This window comes from Balaenoptera borealis, assembly GCF_965194805.1.
Source record: "Balaenoptera borealis genome assembly, chromosome: 10".
Classification (NCBI taxonomy): Eukaryota; Metazoa; Chordata; class Mammalia; order Artiodactyla; family Balaenopteridae; genus Balaenoptera; species Balaenoptera borealis.
The window spans coordinates 107,556,585-107,576,503 of NC_138874.1; the positions used below are offsets into that span (position 1 = coordinate 107,556,585).

Here is a 19,919-nt window from a genome sequence, read left to right on the forward strand (position 1 = left end):
AGATGACAGAGCTTCAGTTCACAGAGGCGGCAGCTGTATAGATGTAAAAATAACACACATCTCTGAAAATAAAATGAGAACTCAAGCCAAGAACAATTTCACCTGCACATCTCCTTAAAGAGCAGAAAATGCTCCTCTTCCTTGTAAACAGTTACATCACAGATTTCAGGCTACTTTGGTCATATTATGAGATAATGTATTTATTCTATTCTTCAAGATCAATAACATTTTTACTGAGTGTGCTGTAACTGCAACAAATGGGATACAGCATATCACTCATCAAGTTACTTCAAAATGCAGACACCCTTTCTTAAGCTATTAGCTGGGACATCAAATACTTCATCGCATGTCTCAAAAATGGGGGTCTCTTCCTTAAAAGCCATCAGGTGGCTACTATTCAGTGTGAAGAATCCATTCATCTCTCTTGCTAATTTTTCTTCCTAAATTTTATTCTTACGTGATAGCTCTCTTGAATAGTGAATAGACAAGCAGTGAAAAGGAAGTGTGAGTTTTTCAGATTTGCTAAATAAATTACCAGATGATAGATTTATTGTGAGATGATTGAAACAAATGACTAAAATGTTTTTAGACTTTACAGACTGACTCTAGAGAGTAATCAATTCATATCACCATCTTCCTTAAATACAAGAATGATACCAACAACCTTTATATAGTGTGTACCACATGCTGGGCAATGTTCTTCGCTTTGCACACACAAATTCGTTAAAACCTCACAACCACCCTCATGTATAATGAGGAAACCAAGCCACTGTAGAAGTTAAGTCTAAGGTCACAAAGCCAGTAAGTGGCCAAACCAGGATCCCAACCCAGGCCATCTGGCTCAGTCTGTGTACTAAAATGCCTCCATAAATGAAGTAACTCATGAAGCAGGAAATTCACCATAACCAGAAACAGCCAAGACAAGCAATTTTGTATGCCATTATTATGGAACTGTTATTTAAGTTTATTTAAAGTTGTTTAAAATGTCTGTTTTGCATCATTTTTTAAGTGTGAATAAGTTCTTCCTATGGAAAACCAAGATGACTGTCCAATATTTAACAAAAAACTCTACTGTAGGGGCAGAATATAATTCCTTTCTTTTGCCAACCTCAAAACAAAATAAAAAAGAATGAGGATGATCTGGATTTTCAGAATATATTAAGTGAGGGGAAAAAAATATGTAAAAGAGTACATATACCATGCCCCCCTTTTATATAAGGGTAAGTGAGGAAAAAAATATATATGTATCTGTTTTTGAAAAAAAGAGATACAGGAAGGATAAAAGCAGAACTGAGGCTGGTTCCCTACAGCAGCAGTCCCCAGCCTTTTTGGCACCAGGGACCAGTTTCATGGAAGACAATTTTCCCACGGATGGGCGGGCGAGTGGAGGGTGCAGGGGTTGGGGGAGTGGTCCAGGTGGTAACGCGAGCAATGGGGAGCGGCAGATGAAGCCTCGCTCTCCTGCCCTACAGAGCATGGGTGGGAGCAGGGTAGAGGAGATGAGGGTAGTGGGGAATGACATTCCTACATTCTTTTTATACAGTTTTGATTTTGGCAACAATTTCCATGTTTTCTATACTTATCTTTAAGTACAGAAACCAGTAAGGACAGAGGGAAAACTCTGCAGTGAAGCACAATGGAAACAAATGAACCTAACTATGTATAATGAATAACAACTAGCACAGCACTGAAGTGGGAGGAGGTCACCCAAGTCACTCTGGAACACAGCTGACTATATATACACTCTCATTCTAAAATAAAAAGATTTGGAAACAAATAATGAACTCAAGTTACTAGGTTTGTTTTTTGCAGTGGTATGGGTTATCGATTCTGAAATTACCTTCTCTGCATAGCAGTCCCCTCTTACCAGCAGGGAATACATTCCAAAACCCCTAGTGGAGGCCTGAAACTGTGGATAGTACTGAGCCTCATATATAGTATGTCTTTTCCTATATATACGTTCCTATGATAAAGTTTAATTTACAAATTAGGCACAGTAAGAGATTAACCATGATAACTAATAATAAAAATAGAACAATTATAATGATATACTGTAATAAAAGTTATGTGAATGTGGTTTCTCTCTCTCAAAATATCTTATTGTACAAATTTAATGCCTTTTCTATCTTAACTAAGCACTTATCACATACCGTGACTGTTAACTTTTGCAGGTTGAGATGCAAAAGCAAAACTAGCACTAATTTCCTTTTCCTTCTCAACAATTTCACATAATCTTCTACTGTTCTTACTGTAGATCTTAACAACCTCAGCATACGTTTTTTTTTCTTTCCGTATAAGTCAAAAAATTTTACCTTTTCACTTTAAAATAAAGCACTTTACAGCTTTTCTTTGGCATACTCAAATTGCCAGGATCACTACCTCTTGTGCTTTGGGGCCATTATTAAGTAAAATAAGGGTTACTTGAATACAGGCACTGTGATACCTGGAAAATCGATCTGATAACTGAGATGGCTACTAAGTGACTAACGGATGGCATACCCTGGACAAAAGGATGATTCACGTCCTGGGCAGGACGGAGTGGGACAACTTGAGATTTCATCACGCTACTAAGAAAGGTATGCAATTTAAAACTTACTGTTTATTTCTGGAATTTCCCAGTTAATATTTTCATACAGCAGTTGACTGTAGGTAACTGAAACCATGGAAAGCAAAATCAAAGTAAGGGGGACTCTACTATATCATAGAATTGAGCAAAGGAATATATTGAGGATACTGGGAGTCGAGTTTCTTTCTGTTAGAAAAGGGAATTACAAATACGGAAAGGAGGAAGACTAGAATGACACCGAGTTTTGGAGCTGAACTGAACTGCAACCAGGAAGACAGTGTGAGCTCATGGTTTCTGATATTGTAAATAATATAAAAATATATGTAGATGTGTGTATATAAACGTGTGCATGTGTGAGTACGTATATATTTATTTCCTAGCTCTGCTGAAACGGCATAGAAGCAATGCCAACTCAGTACCAATGAGCACACCAGTACTCAAATCCTGATTTTTTAAATAAAATTCCTCACTAAAAGAAACAGGTGCTCCTTGGAAAAAGGGCTGATACTGAGGCTGAAGCATGGGAAGTACAAGATGAGGCTGAAACAGCTTAATGCATCAGAAAATATATGTTCAAAAATGGTAAGATAAGGTCATGTCAAAAAGAACCCAGAGTTTGATCGGGAGCGGGAGCGGACCCCGGAGAGCCCCGAGCAGCCCCACTGCCACTGCGGGCCCCACTCACCATTGCCGCAACCATGAGCAGCGAGGCCGAGGCCCAGCAGCCGCCCGCCGCCCAGCCCCCGCCCTCACTGCCGCCGCTGCCAAGCCCGGCACGACGGGCATGGGCAGGACTGGCATTGGCGCAGGGCGCGGTGGCCCCGGCGGCCTCACTTCAGCGCCGCCTGCCGGCGGGGACAAGAAGGTCATTGCAGCAAAGGCTCTGGGGACAGTAAAATGGTTCAATGTAAAAAACAGATATGGTTTCATCAACAGGAATGACACCAAGGAACATGTATTCGTACACCAGACTGCTGTAAAGAAGAACCCCAGGAAGTACCTTCGCGGTGCATTAGATGGAGAGACTGTGGAGTTCGATGTTGCTGAAGGAGAAAAGGGTGCGCAGACAGCAAATGTTACAGGCCCTGGGGGAGTTCCAGCGCAAGGCAATAAATGTGCAGCAGACCGTAACCATCATAGACACTATCCACGTCGCAGGGGTCTTCCACGCAACCCCCGCAGAATTACCAGAACACTGAGAGTGGGGAAAAGAATGAGGGATCGGAGAGTGCTCCCGAAGGCCAGGCCCGACAGCGCCGGCCCTACTGCAGGCGAAGGTGCCCCCCTTACTGCACGCGGAGACCCTGTGGGCATCGACCACAGCATTCCAACCCTCCGGTGCAGAGAGAAGTGATGGAGAGTGCTGACAATCAGGGTGCAGGAGAACAAGTTAGAGGAGCGAGACAGAATGTGCCCTCCTCGCCAAAGATGCCCAGAGAGGACGACAAAGAAGAAGATAAGGAAAATCAAGGAGATGAGACCCAACGTCAGCAGCCACCTCGACATCGGTACCGCAGCAACTTCAATTACCAACACAGACGCCCAGAAAACCCTAAACCACAAGATGGCAAAGAGACAAAAGCAGCCAATCCACCAGCTAAGCATTCACCCGCTCCCGAGGCTGAGCAGGGCGGGGCTGAGAAAATGCCGGCTTACCATCTCTACCATCACCCGGTTTAGTCATCCAACAAGAAGAAATGAATATGAAATTCCAGCAATAAGAAATGAACAAAAGATTGGAGCTGAAGACCTTAAGTGCTTGCTTTTTGCCTGTTGACCACATAACCAGAACTATCTGCATTATCTAAGCAGCAAGGGGTTTTTATTATTTTTACCAAAAGATGGCTCTTTTTGGTAATGACAAACGTGTTTTAAAAAAAAAAAAAGAAAAAGCCTGGTTTTTCTCAATACACCTTTAAAGGTTTTTAAATTGTTTCATATCTGGTCAAGTTGAGATTTCTTAAGAACCTCATTTTTAATTTGTAATAAAAGTTTACAGCTTGATTTTTTCAAAAAAGTCAACAAACTGCAAGCACCAGTTATAAGGTCTTAAATAATAATTAAAAAAAAATAAGGACCCAGAGCCTGCTTAAAGTGGCTCCCAGTAGCCAAATATGGGAAAATTTGAGCCTCAAAATAAATAACAGATTAACGTCCACACTAACATAAACAAAAATTACTTGAACGAATAAATAGGACAGAAATCTTACAGTAGAATGCCAATGAATAAATGTAGAAGGAATGACTGAACAGAAAATCACCATCAGAGTAACAACTGAGTCTAACAAGAATCATCAATGAATGCTAAAATAAGTGGGTGAAAGTTAAATGAGAAACTGGAAATTATATGGTCTTGAAGTATCTCCCTCTAAATTACCTGTTAACTACAAAGTGAAAAATAGTAACTTTACAGTACAGAAACCTGGTAGACACCACCTCAACCTGAGCAAAAGAATATACTGAGGATACTGGGAGTCAAGTTTCTTTCTGTTAGAAAAGGGAATTACAAATACGGAAAGGAGGAAGACTAGGATGACACCGAGCTGTGGAGCTGAACTGAACTGGAACCAGGAAGACAGTGTGAGCTCATGGTTTCTGATATACCGACTTGTAAATAATATAAAGACTGATGTACGTGTGTACCACAAGTAACCAAGAGATCAAAAAGAACTTCACCAGTAAGGGGATACTGTACCTGCTGGTGTGATACACTGAGAAGGATACATCACTTTGTAGTTTCCTGCCCAAAATGTATAACCAGAATCTAATCACACGGAAACATCAGACAAACCTAAACTGAGAGACATCCTTGAAGACACTTGAAGAGTGTCAAGGTTCTGCTCTGCCATGTGAGGACACAGCAAGAAGACAACCATCTGCAAACCAGGAAAAAGGCCCTCACTAGACACTGGCGTCTTAACCTTGGATTTCCCAGCTTCCATAACTGTGAGAAATGAATTTTTTGTTGTATAAGCTGAAAGAATAGAAAAAGTTGTCAAGGCCTTGAAGGACAACAAAGAGCTGGAGACTGCTCCAGGTTAATGCAACGAGTGACCCTAAGGATCCTGGACCAAGAAAATGACTGTCAGAAAGAACAGCAATGAGACAATTAGGGAAATTTAGTGTGGTCTGTGGTCAGTGTACTGTGTATTCACAGCAAATTTCCAAACTTTGTAGCTATACTCTGATTATATACGAGGAGGTCTTTGTTCTTAGGAAATATGAATGCAACAAGTATTTAGGATATGACATACGTAACTTACTCTCAAGTGTTTCCAAAAAGTGTATGTATATATAAAAATGCGTGTATATAAAAATAAGCAAATGGAGCTTAAGTGTTAACAACTTGTAAATCTGGGTGAAGGGAGAAAGGGAGTTCTTTATAATTTCAAACTTTCAGAAAAGTTGGAGGGTAATTATGTCAAAACAGACTCACCTTTCATCATTATTCAGTATACTTAGCACGGGATCCACAGATAGTATGCCATATAACTCAAGAACATCATTTACTTTAAAACAATCCCAGTCTTCATAGACCTAACAAGAGGTCACACAAAATCACATTGTTAGGACTAAATAACACCAAAAAAGCATACAATATTAGTCTTAAAGTTCAAGTAATAATATTATCTTAGCATTTTAAATCAGAAAATGAACCTCAAAGCAACTCCTTTATTTGATAAATTGAAATCAAGAGAGGTAAAGCACTTACCTGAAGTCACTCCGCAATGAGCAAATAAGTTAACAACTAAAACATGGGACCTCCTGACTCCTGGCCAATGTCTGTTTCCCCACTACATTCAGAGAAAAGGCTTTCTCCCAAGGATGATGGTCAACTAAAACTAGAAACATATTATCTCAAAATCTATTAACTACATCAAGAGAAGGGAAGAACCCACGATTATTAACTTTGGACTTATTCACAAGCTATGCAGTGTTAGGAGGATTAACACAAACTTAGAATGGCCATGAGGTTTCTCACAGTAAAGAGCCAAACTTTCAAAGCTGTCTATCATGATGGATATTAGAAACTGTCAAAGCCTCCTACTGGTGAGACCTAAGAGAAGCATGGAGGGAAAAACGTGCTAATTCTTGCTCCTGTGCTACATAACTGAAGTGCCATTTAAGTTAAAACCACAACAACTAAGAACAGAAATTCTCAATGATCATTTCTGAAACTTGTATCACTTGTTCACCTCTCATGATTAAAAAATCAGAATAAGCAGAATAGGGGAACAAACTATTAACAGATTTCTTTCCTTCTACCTTATTTTAAATCTAAGTGAGAAATGGCTTTTGATAAGAAAAGGAAGAATGATGAAAATAAAGCAGATAGGGAATTCCCTGGTGGTCCAGCGGTTAAGAATCCGCCTCCCAATGCAAGGTACGCAGGTTCGATCCCTGGTCCAGGAACTAAGATCCCACATGTGGTGGGGCAACTACGCCCGTGCTGCAACTACATAGCCTGCGCGTCTCAACTAGAGAGAGGCCAACGCACCGCAACAAAGATCCCACGCGACTAAGACCCGACGCAGCCAATAAATTAATTAATTAAAAAATAAAGCAGATATTAGTAAGTTAGAAATGATATAGGAAGGAAATAGATATTAATTTAAAAGTTGTTCCACATCTATCTGAAATATCCATTTTTTGTAAACAATGCTGTGGCAGGCAAAAAAAGGTCCCCCCACCACTCCGACCAATATCCACATCTTAATCACTGGAATCCTTGAGTATGTTACCTTACATGTAAAAGGAACTTGTATAAATTAAGGACCCTAAGATGGGGAGATTATTCTGGATTGCATGGGTGGGCTCAATTCAATCATACATGTCCTTAAAATTGGAGAATCTCTCCTATCTATGGTCAGAGGGAGATGTGACTATGAAGAAATGGTCAGAGGGCTACATTACTGCTGACTTGGAAGATGGAGGAAAAGGGCCACAAGCCAAGGAATAATGGCAGCCTCCAAAAGCTGGAAAAGGCAAGAAAACAGATTCCCCCCCCTAAAGCCTCCAGAGAGGAACCAGTCTTGCTGTCACCTGAATTTTACCCCCAGTGAGATCCATGTTGGACTTCTGGCCTAAAGCCTGCAAAATGATAAATTTTGTTGTTTCAAGCCGTGAAGTTTGCGGTGATTTGTTACAGCAGCAAGAGAAAACTTGCTAATACAAATGCTAAGAGTTTTCTGTTTTAATTTCTGAGACACTTAACACATCTTTGTCAGCATCAGGTCTATGAAAGATTTTATTACCTTCACGAGGCATGCAGGACCCTTCTCTCCTGGCAGTGGAAAATTCAGATCAAAAGGAGAAGAGAGGTTTAGCGAGTTCAGTTGTTGTCCAGAAGAAGCTTCTGTTTCTAAACGTTTTGGTTCTCCACACCACTGAAGACCACCAACACTCCCTAAATTCAAAGGGACAGCATTGCACATCGTCATTGCTAAGGCTTCCTGGAGATAAAGAACATTCCTAAACAGCCTTTTGAATTTGATAGAAATGATGCTTCTGAGCTTGCAAACTTCAAGTTGTTACAGTTTTTAAGGAAATAACACATACTAGAACCCCTTTGACCTATCAAGAGAACAAAGATTATTATGAAGATCTGAAAGTGTAATCACTTTCCCCCTGCAATAAAATGGCAACAAATCCCCCCCCCAATCAAATCTCATCTAAGTAACTTTAGAAGTTAATATTTAACATGGTTACTTGACATCTTTGACCCAAGGAGTACATGGGTCTACTGACAACAAAAACACCTTTGTAGAACATACTTCTTTCTACTTATTAAGTAGAATAAAACCATATAGCAATAAACTCATTTACCAAACATCTATTAATGTCCACTATGTACCAGGAATCAGACTAGTTGCTGGGGATACAAAAGATCATTTAAAGATAGCCTCTACCCCTAAAGTAGTCACAGTTTAGGGCTGATAACTAGTTAGAATTAAAATATAGCTTCCCATACCACACAATATTGCTCAGCAATAAAAAGGAATAAAATATTGATATAAGCAACAACTTGAATGGATCTCAAGGGAATTTTGCTGAATGAAAAAAGCCAATCTACAAAGTCTATATACTACATGATTCCATTTATGTAACATTCTTAAAATGACAAAATTATAGGGATGAAGAACAAATTAGTGGTTGCCAGGGGGGAGGTAGAGAGGCAGGAGAGGTGGGTATGATTATAAAAGGGCAACATGAGAGATCCAGGTAATGAACTGTTCTGTATCCTGACTGTGGTAGTGGTCACATGAATCTACACATGTGATGAAACTGCATAGAACTAAATACATACACATGCACAAAAATAACTGCATGTAAAAATGTGAATTCTGAATAAGGTCTATGGACTATATCAATATCCATTTCCTGGTTATGATATTCTACTATTAATTATGCAAGATGTTGACCCAGATGAAACTGGATCAAGTATATACAGGATCTCTCTTATGTTTTACAACTGCATGTGATTCTACACTTATCTCCAAAACAGCTTAAAATATATATACAGCCTGAGAGATTGCCTAGAAACCAACAAACAAGGTAAACTTTACGTAAATAATGCATTCAAATGTATTCAAAAGCCCTGAAAAGTATGATACTCAAACAAAAGGGGCAAGAAATAGAAAGAAGCATCAACAGATAAGAGAATTACCACATGTCTTGGATTCTAATATGTTATTTATTGTTATGATACACCGTTAAATTTAATAAACATTTGGGGGGTGAGTGGAGAAAAAGAACACTATCACATTTGTATACATTTAGTATAAAACATTCCAATTTTTAAAACATTAAAATATGCCTTAGCATTAAAGAAATATGGTAGTATGAACTTATAAAGTAGAATAATATATGATTAAATGAAATTCAGTAGTAAATCTTTGTTTACCATTGATTGTTATATTTGCCCTCTCAACCCATCCTTCACATTCAAATTAACTAGACTGATTTGTTTTTACCTCCTCTGCCTTTAACTTGTCCCTGGATTAAAGATGCTAAAGAGAAATGACGGGACACAGAAGGAGAAATAAAGACAAACTTATCTACCTGCCATATGAAGGAATTCAGTGCTCATAATAACTGTGATTGGCGAAATCAATAATGATATATACTAATTTTGAAATTCTCTGATTCTCTTAGAAAATTTCAACTTTTGGTCTCCTTGTTTTAATCAGAATTGTGTTTTAATCAATTTTAATACATAAACCACTACAAACTTACATAAATAGAACAATCAGAACTGTGACTATTCTAAGGGTTATTTGCTTTGAAGTTTAGGAGTAAGAAATCCAGTATACCACAATTACACATTTTTCCTCCAGTGTTTTCAGTCTTACTAATTAAAGCATCACTATTCCAAAAAGAAAATAAGGATGTTTCAGATATAAATAAGTCACTTTTACAGTAGAGTACTTCATATTACTTAAAAGCTGAGATTAAAAAAAAATATGAAGAAAGATAAAAGACTTTTCCAGCTACCCAAATTGAGACCCTTAACAACTGACAGTAGAGTAGCCACTTCTCACTAAGTGATGCCTAACTGCTCAATTATGAAGCACAGTCTGACCAAAGAGTAACTGTTCAAACTCTCAAAACTGTCTATAATTCTGATAAACCTCAAAGCAAAGTTGTCAAATCACTGCCAGCTCCTAAATCTAGAGCTACATTATACAACAATTAATTCTGAATACGAATCTACTGCAAGAGACCAGAAGTCTACCGAAAGCCCAATGGCACACACTACCTGCTTCTCTGGCACCCGCATGCTGCTCTTTCTGTTTATTCGGCTGTAGGTCCATATCTTCATCATCTTCATAACTCCTCTTGTGACGACTGGGAGTGTAGGACGTTGAAGGGCTGACTCGAGCTTGGTTTGTATTAACGTAGGCGTTAAATGAAAGGTTAAGGAAAGATTTTCATGAACTGGGGAATATCGTTAAGTTACCCTACCTAGGTGACTAATAAAAGACTATTACTTTGGCAGTTTGGTTAAAATAAAAATGTATTTTTAAAAGAAGGTTGATGTATACAATAAATAAGCTATAAGGATATATTGTATAGCAGCGGTCCCCAACCTTTCTGGCACCAGGGACCAGTTTCATGGAAGACAACTTTTCCCGGACGGGTGTGTGTGTATGGGGGGGATGGTTCAGGCGGTAATGAGAGCGATGGGGAGCGGCAAAATGAAGTTTCCCTCGCTCACCTGCCGCTCACCTCCTGCTGTGCGGCCCAGTTCCTAACAGGCCACGGCCCAGGGGTTGGGGACCCCTGTTGTATAACACAGGGAATACAGCCAATATTTTATAATAAATATGGAGTATAATCTATCAAAATTTTGAGTCACTATGTTGTACACCTGAAATTAAAACACTATTGTAAATCAACCACACCTCAATTTTTTAAAAAACCCAGAATAACAAAAATTTCTTTTTAATAAAAGAAGGTTGAACTTCCAGTTTGGGTCATAAGAATTAACAGCTCAAACTTATGCCCCCTACCTTGCTGTAAAGAACTGTAAAACTGATCTCCCAAGGCAATAGAAATAAAAGCAAAAATAAACAAATGGGACCTAATCAAACTTATAAGCTTTCACACAGAAAAGGAACCATAAATAAAATGAAAAGACAACCTATGGACTGGGAGAAAATATTTGCAAAAGATGAGACCTACAAGGGCTTAATTTCCAAAATATACAAACAGCTCATACAACTCAATAAGAAAAAAACAAACAACCCAATCAAAAAATGGGCAGAAGATCTAAACAAACACTTCTCCAAAGACGGAATATAGAAGGCCAACACGCACATGAAAAGATGCTCAACATCGCTAATTATTAGAGAAATGCAAATCAAAACTACAATGAGGTATAATCACTTCACACTGGTCAGAATGGCCATCATCAAAAAGTCTACAAATAGTGCTCGCTTCGGCAGCACATATACTAGAAAAGTCTACAAATAATAAATGCTGGAGAGAGTGTGGAGAAAAGGGAACCCTCCTACACTGTTGGTGGGAATGTAAATTGGTGCAGCCCCTATGGAAAACAGAATGGAGGCTCCTTAAAAAACTAAAAATAGAGTTACCATTATGATCCAGCAATCTCACTCCTGGGCATATATACAGAAAAGACAAAAGCTCTAATTTGAAAAGATACATGCACCCCAATGTTCAAAGCAGCACTAGTAACAATAGCCAAGCCATGGAAGCAACCTAAATGTCCATCAACAGATGAATGGATAAAGATGTGGTGTGTATACACATACATACATACACACACACACACACACACACACACACACATACACACACACACTGGGATATTACTCAGCCATGAAAAAGAATGAAATAATGCCATCTGCAGCAACATGGATGGACCCAGAGATTATCATATTAAGTGAAGTAAGTCGGACAGAGAAAGACAAATATTATATGATACCACTTATATGTGAGATATAAAAAAATAGTACAAATGAACTTATTTATAAAATAGAAACAGACTCACAGACATAGAAAACAAACTCATGGTTACCAAAGGCGAAGGGTAGGGGCTGGCGGGGGAGGGATAAATTGGGAGTATGGGACTGACAGATGCACACTACCATATATAAAATAGATAAATGACAAGAATTTACTGCTTAGCACAAGGAAATATATTCAATGTCCTGAAATAAACTATACTGGAAAAGAAACTTTAAAAAAGAATACATATATATATATGCATAACTGAATCACTTTGCTGATACCTGAAACTAACACAATATTGTAAATCAACTATACTTCAATTAAAAAAACAAAAAACCTGTAAAACTGGACAAAAGGCATGAAGCAACTGTTTTCAGACTTTGGACAACAAGGAACATAAGGTTATGATCCTTGAATGAGAAGAAACACCACAGGTAAACTCCACATTGTCCCCAGCTCTCTCAGGGGCATATTCCAAATTGCAGCAAAGGGAAGTGGAGGTTCTGCTCTTGCTGGTAGAGAAAACAGAGCACATAGCTCAGGGCTACTGAAGCAACTGGAATTTGCAGAACTGTTAGAGAGGAAGGAGCTGCAGATAGAGCCCTGGGAGAGAACAGCTGCTGCTTGGTTGGGAGCTTAGCAGAGATTCTGGAAGTTGTACAATACCAGAACTGGACCCTGCTGAGAATCACGAGCACTTAGGTGAGACCCGGAAATAGCACATCTCGCAAGTAAGGACTACATCCTACACTGTAAGTGACACTCATACCTACCTTAACAAATCCCAAAACCAAGCCTTGACATGATCAAAGTGATCCACTTAAATTACCTGCCTGCCAGAACAAAATTCAACATTCTTGAAGACAAAAGTAAACTTTCAACAGTGCTGTATATCAGCATAAGTAATCATAGCACATGATTAATTATGTGAAGAAGCAGGAAAGTATGGCCTATAAGCAGGATTTAAAACAGTATCAATAGAAAAAAAAAACAACAACCCAGAGACAACCTGGATGTTGGAATTAGCAGACAAGGGCATTAAAAAGCAACTCCAAAATTTACAATTTTAAAAGAAAAGATGAGGACTATCATCAGAAAAATGGAAACAAAGAAAAAGAACCAAATGAAAAAATCTAGAACTAAAAAATAAAATGGAAAAAAAAAACCCTCAATCACCTGAGAACAATAATAATTAGTCTACAACCATGTGATTTGAGCCCCAGAAAACGAGAAAAAGATGAGACCGGGACAGAAAAATATTTGAAGAAATAATGGCTGAAATCTTCTGAAAAATATCAACCCACAGGTCTAAAAGCTCAATAAAACCCAAGCAAGAGAAACACAAAAAACCCAGACATGGGCACATCATAGTCAAGCTGCTGAAAACCACAGAGAATATTAGAAGCAGCCAGAGGAAAATTAAAGACCCATAACATACAGGTGACAATGATAAAAATGATAGCTATCCTTTTATCAAAAAACAATGGAGGCCAGAAGACAATGGAACAATATCATTAAAGTGTTGAAGATGGGAGATACCTGTCAATCAAGGATTCCATAACCACTGGGAGAAAAAAAAAGGTTCTACAACCACTGAAAATATCCTTCAAAAATAAAGGTGAGGGACCTCCCTAGCGGTCCAGTGGTTAAGACTCCATGCTCCCAATGCAGGGGGCATGTCGATCCCTGGTCAGGGAACTAAGACCCGGCATGCTGCACAATGCAGCACCACAACACACACACACACACACACACAAAAGGGTGAAATAAAGACATTTTCAGTTGAAAAAAAGCTGAGAAAATTTATCACCAACAGATCAGTACCTAAAAAAAAAGGCTCAGTGAAATGATTCCAGACAAAAACAAAGCCAAAAAGAGCTAGAAATGATAAATATTTATGCAACATAAAAGATGTAATTTTTCCCCCTCATTTCTAAATTTATGTAGGAGACAACTGTTTAAAAGATAAATAGAAGTATATTGTAGTGAGGCTCAAGGATCAAAGAAGAAATCACAAAGGAAATTAGAAAATATTTTGAACTGAATGAGAGTAAAAAGTCGAAATTTGTGGGATCCAACTAAAGCAGTAATTAGAGAGAATTTTATGGCCTTAAATGCTAATATTAGAAAAGGAAGATATGAAATGAATGATCTGCACACTAACCTTAAGGTTAAAAAAAAAATTAAAGCCATTACTAAAAACGAAGGAAATAAGAGCAAAAATCAATGAAATAGAAAACAAAAAATTAAAGAAAAAGTTGATTCTCTGACAAACCCCTAGCAATACTAATCAAGGATAGAAGAGAAAAATAAATTAACATTTTGGAAATGAAAGATCATTGTTAGATATCCCTTAGACATTAAAAGGAAAATAAGGAAATACTATGAAAGTTTTATGTCAATAAATTCAAGAACTGTGATTCAATGATTGTGAAACATTCCTTGAGAGATACACAAATTTATCACAACCAACACAAAGTATCTGTTAAAAAACTGATTTAATAAGTTAAAATCTCATCAAAAAAATGCCTGGCCTCAAACTGGAAACAACCCATATGTTCATCAATTGGAGATTATATAAACAAATACCATCAGCAATAAAAAGGAATGAACTATGGATACACATGGATGACTCTCAAATGCATTATGCTGAATAAAAGATATCAGACACAAAAGACTATACGTTATATGATTCCATTTGTATGACATTCAAGAATACGTAAAATTAAGCTATAGTGAAAGAAATCAGAGCAGTCGTGGGGAGGAGGTGGTGACGGGAAAAAGGCACAAAGTTCTTTACTTCGATGCGTGTGCAAATTACAGGTGTATGCATTTATCCAAACCACTTAAGTATACCTTTAAAATCTGTGCATTTCAGTATGTGAACTATGCCTAAAAAAATTAGTAACTAAAAAAAATAAAAATGAGAATGAGATGTCTCCACAATCTCTCAAAAGAAGAAACATGTTTCCCCTTAATAAAATTAGAATGAGTTCTAATTTAAAACTAGTTTTTTTACTTAATGATTGTGCAACTCTCTTTTTCAGTCCCTTTAAATCCACCTCAATCTTTTAAACAGTATTTCACTAGCAGAATGCACCATAATTTTATCATTTCTCAGTGATGAATACTGAAGGTTGTTTTATAGATTTTCTTGTTTAGGACAAAGGAAACATATTTTATTAAAATAAAGCCAAGCTCTATAAATGAAGAATAATTTTCTTTTCCAGCTACCTTCACTGAGGTAAAAAGACTAAGTTTAAAAAAAAAATCAAAATGTGAAATGTGGTCTCTTCAATTCAGAAAATAATCAGTAACCATTCAACACATAAGAAGGTTCAGATAAAGGATATTTCTTTTACCCACGTGGATTCTCCCGGCACTGGAACACAATAGAAAGTCTGTCTTTCCAAAGTGGTAGTTCGTGGAGAGTTTAAATCAACTTCTTGCTGCGGCTGTGATGTACACAAAATTTTATTTTATTAAAAAAAATTTATTAAAAAAACTTTAAAAATTAGCAACCATATTTCCATGTTATTTATAAAATCACAGTAAATACTTTCATATTAAGCGTTAATTAACAAGCAACTACTAAATCCAAACTATCATTTTTGAAAAGAAAACGGACATAAAATCATTTCAAATGCAATAATCAATATAGTACCTTCCTTCAAATCCAAATATACAGCACCCTAGGTTACAAAATTAAATCCCTTTGAATATTAATCAGAGTGAGGCCTCCCGGAGGTCCTCATTTCAGCACCAACACTGGCTCTATCCAACTGTCTGCAAACTCCAGTGCTGGATGTCTCAGGCCAAACAACCAGTAAGACAAGAATACAGCACCACCCATCAAAAAGAGAACAAAAAAAAAAAAAGAAACAACAGACCAAATAAATGAAGACGAAATAGGCAACCTACCTGAAAAAGAATTCAGAGCTATGATAGTAAAGATTATCCAAAAATCTCGGAAACAGAATGGAGAAAATACAAGAAACATTTAACAAGGATCTAGAAGAAATGAAGAGCAAACAAACAGTGATGAAGAACATAATTACTGAAATTAAAAATACTCTAGGGCCTTCCCCAGCGGTCCAGTGGTTAAGACGCTGCGCTCCCACTGCAGGGGGCGCGGGTTCGATCCCTGTTCGGGGAGCTAGGATCCCGCATGCCGTGTGCCACGGCCAAAAAAAAAAAAAATACTCTAGAAGGAATCAATAGCAGAATAACTGAGGCAGAAGAACGGTTAGGTGAGCTGCAAAATAAAATGATGGAAATAACTGCCAGGGAGCAGAATAAAGAAAAAAGAATGAAAAGAATTGAGGACAATCTCAGAGATCTCTGGGACAACATTAAACGCACCAACGTTTGAATTACAGGGGTCCCAGAAGAAGAGGAAAAGAAAGGGGCTGAGAAAATACTTGAAGAGATTACAGTCAAAAACTTCCCTAACATGGTAAAGGAAAGAGTCAATCAAGTCCAGGAAGCACAGAGAGTACCATACAGGATAAACCCAAAGAGACACACTGAGACACATATTAATGAAACTATCAAAAATTAAATACAAAGAAAAAATATTAAAATCAGCAAGGGAAAAGCAACAATTAACATACAAGGGAATCCCCATAAGGTTAACAGCTGATTTTTCAGCAGAAACTCTGCAAACCAGAGGGAGTGACAGGACATACTCAAAGTGATTAAAGGGAAAAGCCTACAACCAAGATTACTCTACCTGGCAAGGATCTCATTCAGATTCGATGGAGAAATTAAAACCTTTACAGATAAGCAAAAGTTAAGAGAATTCAGCACCACCAAAGCAGCTTTACAACAAATGCTAAAGGAACTTCTCCAGGCAGGAAACACAAGAGAAGGAAAAGATGTGCAAAAACAAACTCAAGGAACAGGATAGAAACCCCAGAGATAGATAAACCCACACACATACTGTCCCCTTATTTTGGATAAAGGAGGCAAGAATATACAATGGAGAAAAGACAGCCTCTTCAATAAGTGGTGCTGGGAAAACTGGACAGCTACATGTAAAAGAATGAAATTAGAACACTTCCTAACACCATACACAAAAATAAACTCAAAATGGATTAAAGACCTAAATATAAGGCCAGATACTATCAAACTCTTAGAGGAAAACATAGGCAGAACACTCTATGACATAAATCACAGCAAGATCCTTTTTGACCCCTCCTAGAGTAATGGAAATAAAAACAAAAATAAACAAATGGGACCTAATGAAACTTAAAAGCTTTTGCACAGCAAAGGAAAACATAAACAAGATGAAAAGACAACCCTCAGAATGGGAGAAAATATTTGCAAATGAAGCAACTGACAAAGGATTAATCTCCAAAATTTACAAGCAGCTCATGCAGCTCAATATCAAAAAAACAAACAACCCAATCCAGAAATGCGCAGAAGACATAAATAGACATTTCTCCAAAGATATACAGATTGCCAACAAACACATGAAAAGATGCTCAACATCACTAATCATTAGAGAAATGCAAACCGAAACTACAATGAGGTATCACCTCACACCAGTCAGAATGGCCATCATCAAAAAATCTACAAACGATAAATGCTAGAGAGGGTGTGGAGAAAAGAGAACCCTCCTTGCACTGTTGGTGGGAATGTAAATTGAGACAGCCAGTATGGAGAACAGTATGGAGGTTCCTTAAAACACTAAAAATAGAACTACCATATGACCCATCCCACTACTGGGCATATACTCTGAGAAAACCATAATTCAAAAAGAGTCATGTACCACAATGTTCACTGCAGCACTACACTATTTACAATAGCCAGGACATGGAAGCAACCTAAATGTCCATCGACAGATTGAAAGAAGATGTGGCACATATATACAATGGAATATTACTCAGCCATAAAAAGAAACGAAATTGAGTTATTTGGGGTGAGATGGATGGACCTAGAGTCTGTCCTACAGAGTGAAGTAAGTCAGAAAGAGAAAAACAAATACCATATGCTAACACATATATATGGAATCTAAAAAAAAACAACAAAACCCAAAATGGTCATGAAGAACCTAGGGGCAGGACGGGAATAAAACCACAGAACTACTAGAGAATGGATTTGAGGACGTGGGGAGGGGAAAGGGTAAGCTGGGACAAAGTGAGAGAGTGGCACGGACATATATACACTACCAAATATAAAACAGATAGCTAGTGGGAAGCAGCCACATAGCACAGGGAGATCAGCTTGGTGCTCTGTAACCACCTACAGGGGTGGGATAGGGAGGGTGGGAGGGAGGGAGACGCAAGAGGGAAGAGATATGGGAACATATGTATATGTATAACTGATTCACTTTGTTATAAAGCAGAAACTAACACACCTTTGTAAAGCCATTATACTCCAATAAAGATGTTAAAAAAAAAAAAAACCCCAAACAATTAAGAAAATGGTAATAGGACCATAAATATCAATAATTACCTTAAATGTAAATGGTTTAAATACTCCAACCAAAAGAAACAGACTGGCTGAATGGATACAAAAACAAGACCCATACATATGCTGTCTACAACAGACCCACTTCAGACCTAGGGACACATACAGACTGAAAGTGAGGGGATGGAAAAAGATATTCCATGCAAAGGGAAATCAAAAGAAAGCTGGAGTAGCAATTCTCATATCAGACAAAATAGACTTTAAAACAAAGACTATCACAAGAGACAAAGAAGGACACTACATAATGATCAAGGGATCAATCCAAGACGATATAACAATTACAAATATATATGCACCCAACATAGGAGCACCTCAATACATAAGACAAATGCTAACAGCCATAAAAGGAGAAATCAACAGTAACACAAAAATAGTAGGGGACTTTAACACCCCACTTTCACCAAGGGACAGATCAACAAAAATGAAAATAAATAAGGAAATACAAGCTTTAAATGATACATTAAACAAGATGGACTTAATTGATATTTATAGGACATTCCATCCAAAAACAACAGAATACACTTTCTTCTCAAGTGCTCATGGAACATTCTCCAGGATAGACCATATTTTGGGTCACAAATCAAGCCTTGGTAAATTTAAGAAAATTGAAATCATATTAAGTATCTTTTCTGACCACAATGCTATGAGACTAGGTATCAATTACAGGAAAAAAAACTGTAAAAAATACAAACACATGGAGGCTAAACAATATGTTACTAAATAACCAAGAGATCACTGAGGAAATCAAAGAGGAAATCAAAAACTACCTAGAAACAAATGACAATGAAAACACAACAACCCAAAAGCTATGGGATGCAGCAAAAGCAGTTCTAAGAGGGAAGTTTATAGCAATACAATCCTACCTCAAGAAACAACAAACATCTCAAATAAACAACCTAACCTTACACCTAAAGCAATTAGAGAAAGAAGAACAAAAATACCCCAAAGTTAGCAGAAGGAAAGAAATCATAAAGATCAGATCAGAAATAAATGAAAAAGAAATGAAGGAAACAATAGCAAAGATCAATAAAACTAAAAGCTGGTTCTTTGAGAAGATAAACAAAATTGATAAACCATTAGCCAGACTCATCAAGAAAAAAAGGGAGAAGACTCAAATCAATAGAATTAGAAATGAAAAAGGAAACGTAAAAACTGACACTGCAGAAATACAAAGGATCATGAGAGATTACTACAAGCAACTATATGCCAATAAAATGGACAACCTGGAAGAAACGGACACATTCTTAGAAAAGCACAACCTTCCGAGACTGAACCAGGAAGAAATAGAAAATATAAACAGACCAATCACAAGCACTGAAATTGAGACTGTGATTAAAAATCTTCCAACAAACAAAAGCTCAGGACCAGATGGCTTCACAGGCGAATTCTATCAAACATTTAG

General features: G+C 37.6%; 1 protein-coding gene, 1 long non-coding RNA gene and 1 pseudogene across 4 annotated transcripts in view; 2 read left to right on the forward strand and 1 right to left on the reverse strand.

Annotated features, from left to right (window-relative positions):
• Window positions 1-19,919, reverse strand: part of MCMBP (minichromosome maintenance complex binding protein) — a 69,174-nt gene that overhangs the window by 20,574 nt on the left and 28,681 nt on the right. For both annotated transcript variants that reach the window (XM_082407054.1, XM_082407053.1), the window contains exons 5-8: window positions 15,397-15,498; window positions 10,326-10,470; window positions 7,822-7,973; window positions 6,003-6,103 (exon numbers count right to left, since the gene is read on the reverse strand). In XM_082407054.1, the coding sequence (XP_082263180.1) occupies window positions 6,003-6,103; window positions 7,822-7,973; window positions 10,326-10,470; window positions 15,397-15,498 (500 nt within the window). The remainder of the gene's footprint in view (window positions 1-6,002; window positions 6,104-7,821; window positions 7,974-10,325; window positions 10,471-15,396; window positions 15,499-19,919) is intronic.
• LOC309635566 (Y-box-binding protein 1 pseudogene) lies at window positions 6-4,640 on the forward strand (annotated as a pseudogene). The gene has a single exon. The product of its transcript is annotated as a Y-box-binding protein 1 pseudogene (transcript).
• Window positions 10,464-19,919, forward strand: part of LOC309635582 — a 35,071-nt gene continuing 25,615 nt past the window's right edge. Inside the window, exon 1 of the long non-coding RNA XR_014248895.1 lies at window positions 10,464-15,009. This is a non-coding gene — a long non-coding RNA (uncharacterized lncRNA). The remainder of the gene's footprint in view (window positions 15,010-19,919) is intronic.